Source organism: Strongylocentrotus purpuratus, unplaced genomic scaffold (genome assembly GCF_000002235.5).
Source record: "Strongylocentrotus purpuratus isolate Spur 01 unplaced genomic scaffold, Spur_5.0 spur5_scaffold_10, whole genome shotgun sequence".
Classification (NCBI taxonomy): Eukaryota; Metazoa; Echinodermata; class Echinoidea; order Camarodonta; family Strongylocentrotidae; genus Strongylocentrotus; species Strongylocentrotus purpuratus.
In genome coordinates, this window is record NW_022145595.1 from 21392500 (window position 1) to 21403255 (window position 10756).

General features: G+C 34.2%; 2 protein-coding genes across 2 annotated transcripts; both read right to left on the bottom strand.

The window, feature by feature from the left end:
• Positions 1–692: 692 nt before the first annotated feature.
• Positions 693–5405, bottom strand: LOC115921725 (dystonin-like). Its single transcript, XM_030979755.1, has 4 exons — positions 5239–5405; positions 4495–4829; positions 3599–3915; positions 693–821 (listed from the first exon to the last, which is right to left on the bottom strand). The coding sequence occupies exons 2-4, from the start codon at positions 4612–4614 to the stop codon at positions 725–727; spliced, it is 534 nt and encodes a 177-aa protein (XP_030835615.1). The 5' UTR covers positions 4615–4829; positions 5239–5405; the 3' UTR covers positions 693–724.
• A 109-nt stretch (positions 5406–5514) lies between these two features.
• LOC115921852 lies at positions 5515–7749 on the bottom strand. Its single transcript, XM_030980108.1, has 3 exons — positions 7257–7749; positions 6925–7083; positions 5515–5673 (listed from the first exon to the last, which is right to left on the bottom strand). The coding sequence occupies exons 1-3, from the start codon at positions 7356–7358 to the stop codon at positions 5602–5604; spliced, it is 333 nt and encodes a 110-aa protein (XP_030835968.1). The 5' UTR covers positions 7359–7749; the 3' UTR covers positions 5515–5601.
• Between the last annotated feature and the right edge of the window lie 3007 nt (positions 7750–10756).

Consider the following 10756-nt stretch of genomic DNA (forward strand, 5'->3'; position numbering starts at 1 on the left):
TCTGTAACATGTTTATCGAAGATTGTATTATTTGTAACGCTAATTTCTTGCTGTCCTAGCTGTTGGACCCTATCACCATTTTCGGGTTCGAGATGTACCACACATTTCTCTTCTTTTTCATTATTTTTTTCTTTGAACTACTAGAAGGGATTGAAACTTTCCCTTTGACAGTCTTTGTCTTCTTCCTTGTTACCTTAGTTTGAAAAAAAGTTGTCTTTGGTGTTTTACATTTATTATTCTTTTTTCTGGAATCCCTGAAATACCTAGTACCATTATTACAATTATTGATTCCACAAAAAAAGGTAATGCCCTTCCCATTTCGTAAGGTTGGAGGTATATCTACACATTTAAAGTGATACCATTCTCTGCAAAGGTCGCAAAGTATATATTTTTGTCTTTTATCATGGGGAGTTCTACACCTACAATATAACATTTTTTTTTAGAGGACTTGGTTTTTTGCCTCAATTTGTTTTGGGATGTACCTAATTTTCGATTTTCTGCTACAAGGCCTTGGATGTTGCCTGTATTTTTTGTCCAACACTTTCTAAGAGTAAGTGCGAATGATTTTACTTTCCTTCGCGGACATTTCATTTTTTGGGCTAAACTTACCCAAATATTATTGTGTTGAGAATTGCTTCATCAAATTCATTTATTATTTCTATTATTTTACTAGTCATGTCATCATAATTTACATGTTTATACTTTTTATTTTCATCAAAATGTCTCATTCCACCCAATAACAGTACTTGTCCGTTAACTTCCTCCTTGCACTCACCGTCTCCAGACTGTACTGCTGTTCCCTCTCTGGGCTTGCCATTACCCTACATGAATGAAACAAATGCAAAACATCATTCCAGGTTAAAAACAATGGATCTTCAAGATATGCAATGTTGGTTTGCTATGAATGTTTATAGTAATTAGTGAAAATAGGCTCTTAACCCTAATCTTTCTGAAAAATGAACAAACCTGACTTCATTCAACTGCTGCATACTTCGTCTTATAACGTATAAACAAACTTTTTTTTAGAGAATGCAGAAATTGGGCGATCTCTTAAAAGATAAAGTGGAGTTATGGTCATGCAATGACTTCGTAAATATCTTTATAAAAACTCATGTAATTAAGCCTGGTCTTCTCTTGTAATCTTTTAACGGTAGTGTATACTTTTTGCAGCCAACATTAAATTCTGTAAAACTTTGCAGGAATCATGAGTATGTCATGTATGTCCTATTTGTGAAATTTAAAGATTAGCAGTACGTGTCCTAGTATTTAAATTGTGCAAGGAAACTCGTTTACTTTCTAAACTTCACTGTCAGACACTATTGAGTGACCGACTGACTTAATTTCTTTGGTAATAACATACATAAACTGAGCTGTAAAGATGCATGAGCATTTGTCTCACATCAATTGCCCACTTCTTGTTTTGGCCAAAATTAAACTGATTGAATCTTTTGGCAGCACAAAACGTAAAACAATTTGGAACAAGGGTCTGAAAATGAGACTATATAATTGAACAACCACGATCGCTAAATTCAACTAACGATCGTTATTTTCCCACAATAAAAAATATTCAAGCCTTTTGGTTTTAAGGGAAGTTATAAATTATTAAGTAATTATTATAAGTATTATCTTTCAAATGCCGTTTTAATTTAACCTTTTCATTTTTGGGGCCTGCAAATGGGACATATAGTTTTTTAAAGGGCAACTCCACTCAAAAATAACTTAATTTTAATAGAAGCAGAAAAATCAGGCAAACCAATCCAAAAAAGTTTGAGCAAAATCGGATAACTAATAAGAAAGATATGAATTTCGGACATGAAAAACTTTGAAAATCACAAGACAGAGTGGCAACTCACTATTGAGTCTGTGACGTCATTGCCTCACTATCCACTACTTGTTTTCTTTATATTGATAATATAAATTTCCACTTTTCATCCTAAAAATCTTACTTCCTCACACCAGCATCCAAGTTATATTGATAGTAATATGTTTTTATGTGGATGCACTAATATAGAGTTATTTGATTTCAGTTAAATCCTGAAAAATGCGAATAAACTATTTATATACAAATCAATGATTATGAATATGCAATATTCTGAAAATAGTACAAACTGTTCAAAGTTCATTAAAAATGTTGTGAAATGTCATGCACGCACTATGATAGAAATCATATAACCTGGGCAAAGGCATGGGGATATCAAGTTAGGGGGATAAAAAGGGAAATTAATGTGATAAAAATATATAAAGCAATTGATAAATAGTGAGGCAATGACGTCATAATTTGATAACCAAATTGGCAATTTGTGCAGTGATTTTCTAAGTTCCATAGTTTTTAATAGTTTTTAATAAATTCATAACTTTGATCCTTATTAGTTATCTGATTTTACTCAATTTTTTTAGCTCTGTTTCTCTTGTTTTTCTGCATCTTTAAAAGCCAATTATTTGTGGAGTGGACTTAGCCTTAAAGCCCCATTGTCCTACTTGTAGCTACTTGCTCCCTCTATATAGAAAACTTCCCCAATCGGTGCCTGTTGGTTCCCCATGATCCTCTATTTATTATGTTATTTGAGAGCTGAGTTGACGAGATAGCCACCTGTCAGTGACCTTGCTGTGTGGTCTAATCCCTCCTAGCCACACTAGTGTTGATAAGCTTTAAAGCCTCTGAGGCACCCACACCCTTCCCTCCCTCCCTAGGACATATATTTTGTTGCCTATCTGCATTTCACACCACTCCATATTTTTCAAATCTTTCATTTATTTTGACAAAAGTTTTTAATAATTGGTCGTATAGTCGTACGTACCATTTAAAAGTCATGTGACCTAGCTGTGAGCATGTCATACTGACAATGGAGAATTTCTGAGTTGTGTGTACATAACGAACATTTCCTTATATTCATTGTATATCACTTATTAGTTATCCTCTTTTCTCATATTAATAATTGTTCAGATAACATGATCAATTAGCAGACTTAAAGAGAAGGCTGAGTTCTGGGAAGAGGTGAAAAATAATCTGTGAGCGTTATCATTCTTATTATGCAAGTGTGGAAGAATATCAGATAAGACATGTTCCCTGAAAAGCATGGCTCTTCAAATGCCTTTATATACTAAATATGTCATGTAACTCGTAAAACTCGGGGGGTAGGTTTTTTACGCCACGTGTCCGTGTAGTCCCATATACATCTTTTGTGTACAGTGTTTTTAACTTTACCAAGACTTGGCCAAATTTCTTATCATTTTGATGATTCCAGAACCTTGCAATATACACAAATTCTTATATGCTAGATGATCAACCTTTTCTGGTCGATTTCACACCGTTTCTTTCACAATGCAATCGCATGACCAGAACTTAACTTCATCTTTAAAGACAATGACAAAAATAGTTGAATAACAAATAAATTCATGAGAAGTTTAACTGTAGAATATAAAAGATTTGAAATCCATTTTAATCATTTTCATTTGTATTAGTGTTTGCAATGTCAATAAAGGACTTCATTCAAAACAACCGTATCTCCAATTTTGCCTAAAATAATTTTTTAATGAAAAGAAAATAACCTAACAAAAAAGAATAAACACATGCAGGCACCCTTTTCCTAAAACCTACCTCCAATTATTGACAAACTCAATGAGAGGTAGCTGTGGGATCTGGTTAGAATCTAGTTCATGACCAGAGGGCAACAGCCAATGCTCCAGATTCTCCAACTCGGCCTCAAAATTGGATAGTCTGCGGCTCAGGTTCTCAAGATAGATGCCGTGGTCCTTGGTCCTAGTGTCCAACTTGGTGTATCGCTCATTTATGGAGTCTAAGTCAGCCTGTAACTGGCATGCCTCCTGAGGTTCACTGGATTGGATGAGCAGAGAGGCTTGGGATGTTGCAGCATCAAAGGCTGTTTGGTGGTTCACAATGTCGGACATGATGACCTGTGAGCAAACGGAGTTGAAATCTGTAAATATCTCTGGAAATCTATAGAAATTAATATATACCAGCATCCAGCAAGCAGGACTAGCAAAAAGAAAGAACACATATCTAATTAAATTCACTGCCTTTCACCCACCAGCTTATACAACAATGGACTCTAACTTCTGTACCAACCAGAATCTAGCTCTGACAACCTAAACAACATTACCCAATTTCTATCAGTTGATATGAAAGAAGATGCGTATGAAAACAGAGCCTGTCTTGCTTTTTGGGCAGTGCTAGTTAGTATTTCCACTTACTTTCAACTACACTTAAGTATGTATATTATTTTCCAATCCTGAAATATTCTAGGAAATAACAGCTTCAATATATATCTCTCAATCTTGTGAATACATACATCTTTGCAGCCTTTCTCTCTCTCTTTCTATCTCCCCCTCTCTATCTATCTCCCTCTCTCTGTATATATATTTATCTTTCTCTTTTAATATTGTTCTCTCTTAATTTCTAATCTCTACCTTTAAGTCTCTTTCATTAAACCAAAGCAACACAAAAAGCACCCCACAAATAAGAAACGCTCTGACCTTTTGCTCCTGCAGATTCTCAAGAAGTTGATCCTGCTTCACAGCAATCAAGGTCCCCTTCTCTATCATATGGTGAACATTGCGTTCAGACTCATCAAGCCGTTTCAGCAGCATGTCCATGTTCTCTTGGACACTGGTGCTATTGGCCAGGGCATCCTGGAGCTCGTACAGAAGCGCGTCAATCTTTCCATTCAGGTTGTCGTAGCGGTTGGTGATGTGGTGACATTGTGTGTGACCTCCTGATGCAGTTCCTCTTGAACTTCCTGTGGTTCATTAACAGTATCCCCGGTGTTCTCTACCTCCTTGAAATGTAGGACAACATCATCACGCAGAGTCTGTATAACCAAATTTAGGACAAATAAAATCATATCATCACATGGATTGACAAAATAATATAAAACCATCCCCATTTCAGTTTGAATCTGAAGCACTGAATATCATATCAATATTATAGTATCTTTAATTTGTATATATATCTATCTATCTATCTAAAATATATAATGCTTTATATCATCACAATCATTTCACATTATCAATTATTTAGTAGAAATGTGAAATGTGAAGGAAACATGATTGCATGACATTAAGTGCTGTCTTCCCTAAATGTGTTTGATGTGTGCACTTCTCATTTGGAAGGCTTCCAGATTGAGAAAAAATCATCAAGAATTAAGCATGAACACAGATAAGAAGGAAGAAGAGGTGCCATTTATGAACAGGTAGTAACTAAAGCAGGCTTGACTGTACCTTGATCTCATGAAATTGCGTTTTAAGCTGTTCAACATTTTTAGTGACTGCTAGGCTCATATGATCGATCTTCCTCAGCTGGCTTTCAATCCATCCCATCGTCTCGCTGTCCGACGCATTGCACTTCTTGGATACAGCTTGCTTCCTGTCATACTGGTCAGTTCTGTATTTAAAAAAAAACACCAATAGTATATGCATGCTTGTCTGATCATGTATCATGGTAATACTGAACAATTAGAATTGGATACAAGAGAAAGACATTTCACTTACTTTTTTTAAGAGTATTTTTTAGTGTTTCCCAGTTGAGTTCACAGTTCTTGAGCATAGTCTTGACTTTGGCAATGTCCATTGCTTCGGGATGTTTCAGGAGCTCTTCAGCATGTTGTGGATCATGTTGTATTCACAGGAGTGATCGTCAATCTCTTGCCGACAGTGCTGATTGAAAATGCATTCAAAGCAGAAAACAGTTGCATAACACTTTAAAAAAAATTGAAATTTAAGTAGTGAACAAACAGACTTGATTTTTTTTCCTTTGTTAATTTTTTCTACAATCAACATTCTAATTCTAAAATACAAGAACAGCTGTACAGGGCAGCAAGTTAAATCCTTTTCAATCCATTATTCCTATGTTATTATTAAGTGAATTAATTGCAAACAGAGATAACTTTTTCATTACTTGGGATCTCATGTTAACAGAAAAAAATCTTGCCAAAGAATGGAACTAGGCTCGTCTAGCACTTGTGCTAACTTCTAGTTCCCATTAACAACTTCACCTAAAAAATAAAAGATAAACAAATTAATTTTGTTAACACGTTTCTTTTAAATATCTTTATTGCTGTACACCATGCAGCATTGAAGCAATCAACACACATCACTTAAAGGGCAAGTCCATCCCCAAAATAACTTACTTTCAATGGAAGCAGAAAAATCAGACAAACCAATCAAAAAAAAGTTTGAGCAAAATCGGATAAGCAATAAGAAAGTTATGAATTTTAATGACATGAAAAACTTTGAAAATCACAGACAAAGTGGCAACTCACTATTGAGTCTGTGACATCATTCCTCACTATCCACTAATTGTTTTCATTATATTGATAATATAAATTTTCCATTTCCCCACTAAGAATCTTATTTCTTCACACCAGCATCCAAGTTATATTAATAGTAATATGTTTTTGTGTGGGGGCACAAATATAGAGTAATTGTTTTTTCAGTTAAATCATGACAAAACTATTTATATAAAATTCAATAATTATGAATATACAATATCCAGATGAGAAAATAGTATCATTCTTCAAAGTTCAAAGATTTTGTAAAATGTCATGCAAACAATACCATACAAATAATTTAACCTGGGAAAAAGGCATGGGGAAATCGAGTTTGGGGGGATAAAAAGGGAAATTTATGGTATTAAAAAATATATATAGCAATGTTTAAATAGTGAGGACATGACGTCACGAACTGATAAACAAATTGGCAATTTGTGTAGTGATTTCCATTGTTCCATAGTTTTTCATATTATAAAAAAAAATCATAACTTTCTTTTGCTCTGTTTCTCTTGTTTTTCTGCATCGATTAAATGCAAATTATTTTTTTGGTGGACTTAGTCTTTAACAGTCAACTATTTTATTAGGGTTTCTCTGACCATGAGATACCCATTTATTACAACTCTTTCAATATTCATACCTGTATTTCGGCATCACTAATCTGAATTAAATCCTGGGTCATGAATTCCATGGATTCCACCCGAGAAATCTTAGGAAGGAGCCAAACTTCTAAACCATTCAGGGCACTCTCAAAGTCACTCAGTTTGTCTTTCATACTGGACAATCGCTTGTCATGATCCTTAGATAACAGAAAGGGAGAATTCAGGGAATATTAATAAATGGTTTATGTATGCAAGCAATACTGCCTAATTTTCACATTACTTTCATATTTCTGTTATACTTCCATAAGACTCATATCTCATATAATTATCATTAACAAAGATATGCTAATCTATCATTCTACATGTATACCTGTTCACATCTGGCATGGAGGTCATCCAGCTTCTGCCTGATGATTATAGGGCCCTCCTCTGGAACACAGTTCTGATCATCAGAAATAGGTAGCTGCCACATCCTTGTTCCACAACAGGATTCCTGATCTCAACTTTATTTGTTGTCATCTGAAAGCCAGACACAACAGCAGCTTAAATAATCAGCTGTTAATGTTCTTATTGTTGATCAAGATAATGTAGTGTTAGGAAAGCTAAACTGAAAAAAAAAACAATTCCAAAGTTGTTACACCGTTTACCTTAATGTAAAAAATTGTTAGAAGCAAGAGATTTTTCTTTTTTTAATAACATTCCAACATTTAGTTTACTAAATATTCTTACATGCAGCTTTATATTAGGATAACATGCTTTTCCATCGACACCTAGCCCAAGATATCAGTGGGATAATCAAGAAAGGACTGATGAAAGAGAGAACTGAATACCAAGCTCACACTCAAAGGGAAGTACACTCTGATATATATTTAAAAAAAAAATTGAAATGGAAAAAAAAAAAAAAAAAAATAAAGACACAGATCAGTGAAAGTTTTAGCAGAATCCAATTAAAATTATGGACGTTATGAATTGTTAACTTGGCATTCTCATCAGACGCAAATTGAAAAGTTTGTGATACACCTAGTGAGTATTGATTTTTTTTCTAAATCCATAAAATAACTTGAAAATAATAACTGCACCCTAAATATAATCATTGCAAATATGTTTTTGCGCATGACCTGAAGGAAAACAAATTTTTCTTTCATTTATTGTATGTAACTAAGAAAATGAAGGGGGTTGAAAATGGTACAGATTAAATGGGATATATAAGATATATATCATATGGTTGCCTATTTGGATTTCTGTGATTAAGTGTTTTACAATACATAACTTTCTTATCTTCAAATGAATATTGCCTAAACTTCATCAACTATTTTGTTTCTTTCATTTTTCTGCTTGTATAAACACCATCTAAATATCAGGGTGGACTTCTACTTTATTAAAGAGCATAAGCTTGTAATGTGAGTTGAACCTGAACCCTTTGAGTTTGCTACTTTGAAGGCAATTAATTGACCATTGAAGAATTCACTGAAAAGTTTATTTTGACATTAAGGACAACTGCATGCATTTGTGACTTGATTTATTAAAATTTGCTTCAGAGCGAGCCCTAAACAGATGCATGAGCAGAAAGAGCATGCTTTTGTTATTGCTATATTATTGGATCTGAAACCACGAATAACCTAAAGGAAAACAAGCATTATGTATAGCACCCACTGAATTGGCAACATACATGTACCAGTGGCTAAGCCGTGATTTATCACTGTTAGGTATATTGCATGGTTATCTTTTTGGTTACAGTGTGTTAGGAGAAAAAAAATTGAACGCGGTCACGTGGTGTCATTTGACCAATGGTGATTGCCTAGATTATATAAGTTAGAACCCATTTTGATAAAAGTTCATATCTCAAATGGTTGCTGAGACATCACAATAACACAGTATGTGGGATGGATGGGCGAACAGATGGATAAACAGACAACATGAAAACACATAATGCCTCCACACATGCACCACCTTTGATGGCATGCGGTATAGAAACTGCCCAGACCATTTTAATACCCATGCTAGGCCCCCTTGCTACTCGTGTTGTCTGTTTGACTGCTACTCCTCTTTCCATGCTCATTCCCCTGCAAAAAAGAAGGTAAGAAAAATGCAAATCATCAGCAGTGTAAAAATAGGGATTTTTGTAATTAATGAAATTGCCATTGATCAGAGAAAGTTTGCAGCAAGTAGTAAAAAAATGGCTTATAAAATCACAGAAGACTAACAAATGAGGATTGAATATCCCTTAATAATAATACTAATAATAATAATTTGTTTATATAGCGCTTATACAAATGTCTCTAAGCGCTTTACAAATATACTATTACCCGGTGTATTACTCATGTGGTTTAAAACACATTAAATTAGTTTTGGTTAACTGAAATACAAATGTATTGTGCTGTAAAACGTCCCTTTTAGGGTCTATCATTACAAAAATCAAAATATCTTTTGAATAGGAATTTTTCAAGTAAACTCTTACCGACAAGGGGCATGCATACACACAAAAATAGTCAGAAAATGCAATATTTCGAAAAGTTAGGTAGAAATGTAGTATAAAGTAGGCAGATAAGGCATTGCTTTGTCTTCACCTTTCACCTCTTTAAATAAAAAGAGAATCATGGCAGCATTGATCTCGATTTGGTTAAAAATTAAACTTACGGACATCCATTAAGACCCAAGATGGGCAATGTGCATGTACCCTATTTGCAAGACTTTAAAATCTGATTAACATAAGATATATTGGTCAAAAGAAAGCTGCATATGTGAAGAAAAAAAAAAAGGACACTTTCATACAAAAGCCATTGGGGCAATTTCAGGGTACTGCCCCCCAGGCCCTTTGAGTATATGCTCTATATTTGTAACAATTTCAAATTTCATTAACATACATAGTAGGTTAGAACTCAGCCATCCATCAAAAATGATGCGAAAAAGCCAATTTTTGTTTAAAATACATTTCAGTGCACACTTTTAGAAGTATTAAACATATGAATTTTTCCTCTCTGACATGTATACATTACACGTACAAAACATTATCTTAACCCAGATAATGGTTTACACGTGACCTTTATTTGATGAAAAAGTGATATTTTTGGTAGGATTGAAGGGTGCCATAGGATTTCTACCAAGTGTAACGAAAGCTTTTTGAAGGAGCGTAAAAACTCAAAAAGTTTTGGGTAATATATGTAGTTTCAACTAAACCTCATGATGATGATTGATCGACTCCAGTAAGGCAGTCCCAAGCTTTCATCATCCAGGATGTATCTCCCACACTTCTGGTTTGGCCAATGTCTTCTTCTTTTTCTTCCGTCTTGTTGCTGGCGTTGATGTGGAATCACGTTTTTTTCAGCTGCCTTGCGATACCGAAATACTTTAGGTGGGCATTATGTACGCCAATCCTTCTCCTGAAATACCTTCCACTACAATCCAGTCTCTGAAGTTGAAAATGAAAATCAATTAGATATCACCAGACACCTGAAGAGTATTGACGGAGCATTTAGAAAAGAAAACTTTATGAAAAAGTAAATGATTCATTAAAGATACCTTTGGATTTGTCACATTCCAAGTAAGTGTATATTTCATGTTCCAGCCCTTCAATTCTCTTTATGCACTCTTGTTAAACAGTTGGCTAATGTCATATTGCCCTTCGGCTATGTTCCAGTTTTGTATGTCTATAAGTTTTGGTCAAATATGGTAGTCACGCATGAAATTAAAGATAAAGAAGAGAAAATTAGCTGATCATTCATCATCTATTGAATAATGTTTTAAAAGAAGTGAATTAGTTCTGGTTATATTGTCACAATAACAATAGTAACATGCATATATGATAAAATGTAAACACAATAGCAATAAACCGGTCATACAAATTGTCAGACCTGAAGAAGTTTGACAAAC

Bases quoted from the DNA above. Each gene is read 5' to 3' on its own strand.
- LOC115921725 (XM_030979755.1), bottom strand. From the start codon at position 4,614: ATGGACATGCTGCTGAAACGGCTTGATGAGTCTGAACGCAATGTTCAC. The intron at 3,916-4,494 runs GTCAGAGCGTTT...GTTTGCTCACAG, and splicing joins AGAATCTGCAGGAGCAAAAG to GTCATCATGTCCGACATTGT. The intron at 822-3,598 runs GTAGGTTTTAGG...TCATTCATGTAG, and splicing joins GAGTTTGTCAATAATTGGAG to GGTAATGGCAAGCCCAGAGA.
- LOC115921852 (XM_030980108.1), bottom strand. From the start codon at position 7,358: ATGTGGCAGCTACCTATTTCTGATGATCAGAACTGTGTTCCAGAGGAG. The intron at 7,084-7,256 runs GTATACATGTAG...CTGTTATCTAAG, and splicing joins TCCATGCCAGATGTGAACAG to GATCATGACAAGCGATTGTC. The intron at 5,674-6,924 runs GTATGAATATTG...ATTTTCAATCAG, and splicing joins TTAGTGATGCCGAAATACAG to CACTGTCGGCAAGAGATTGA.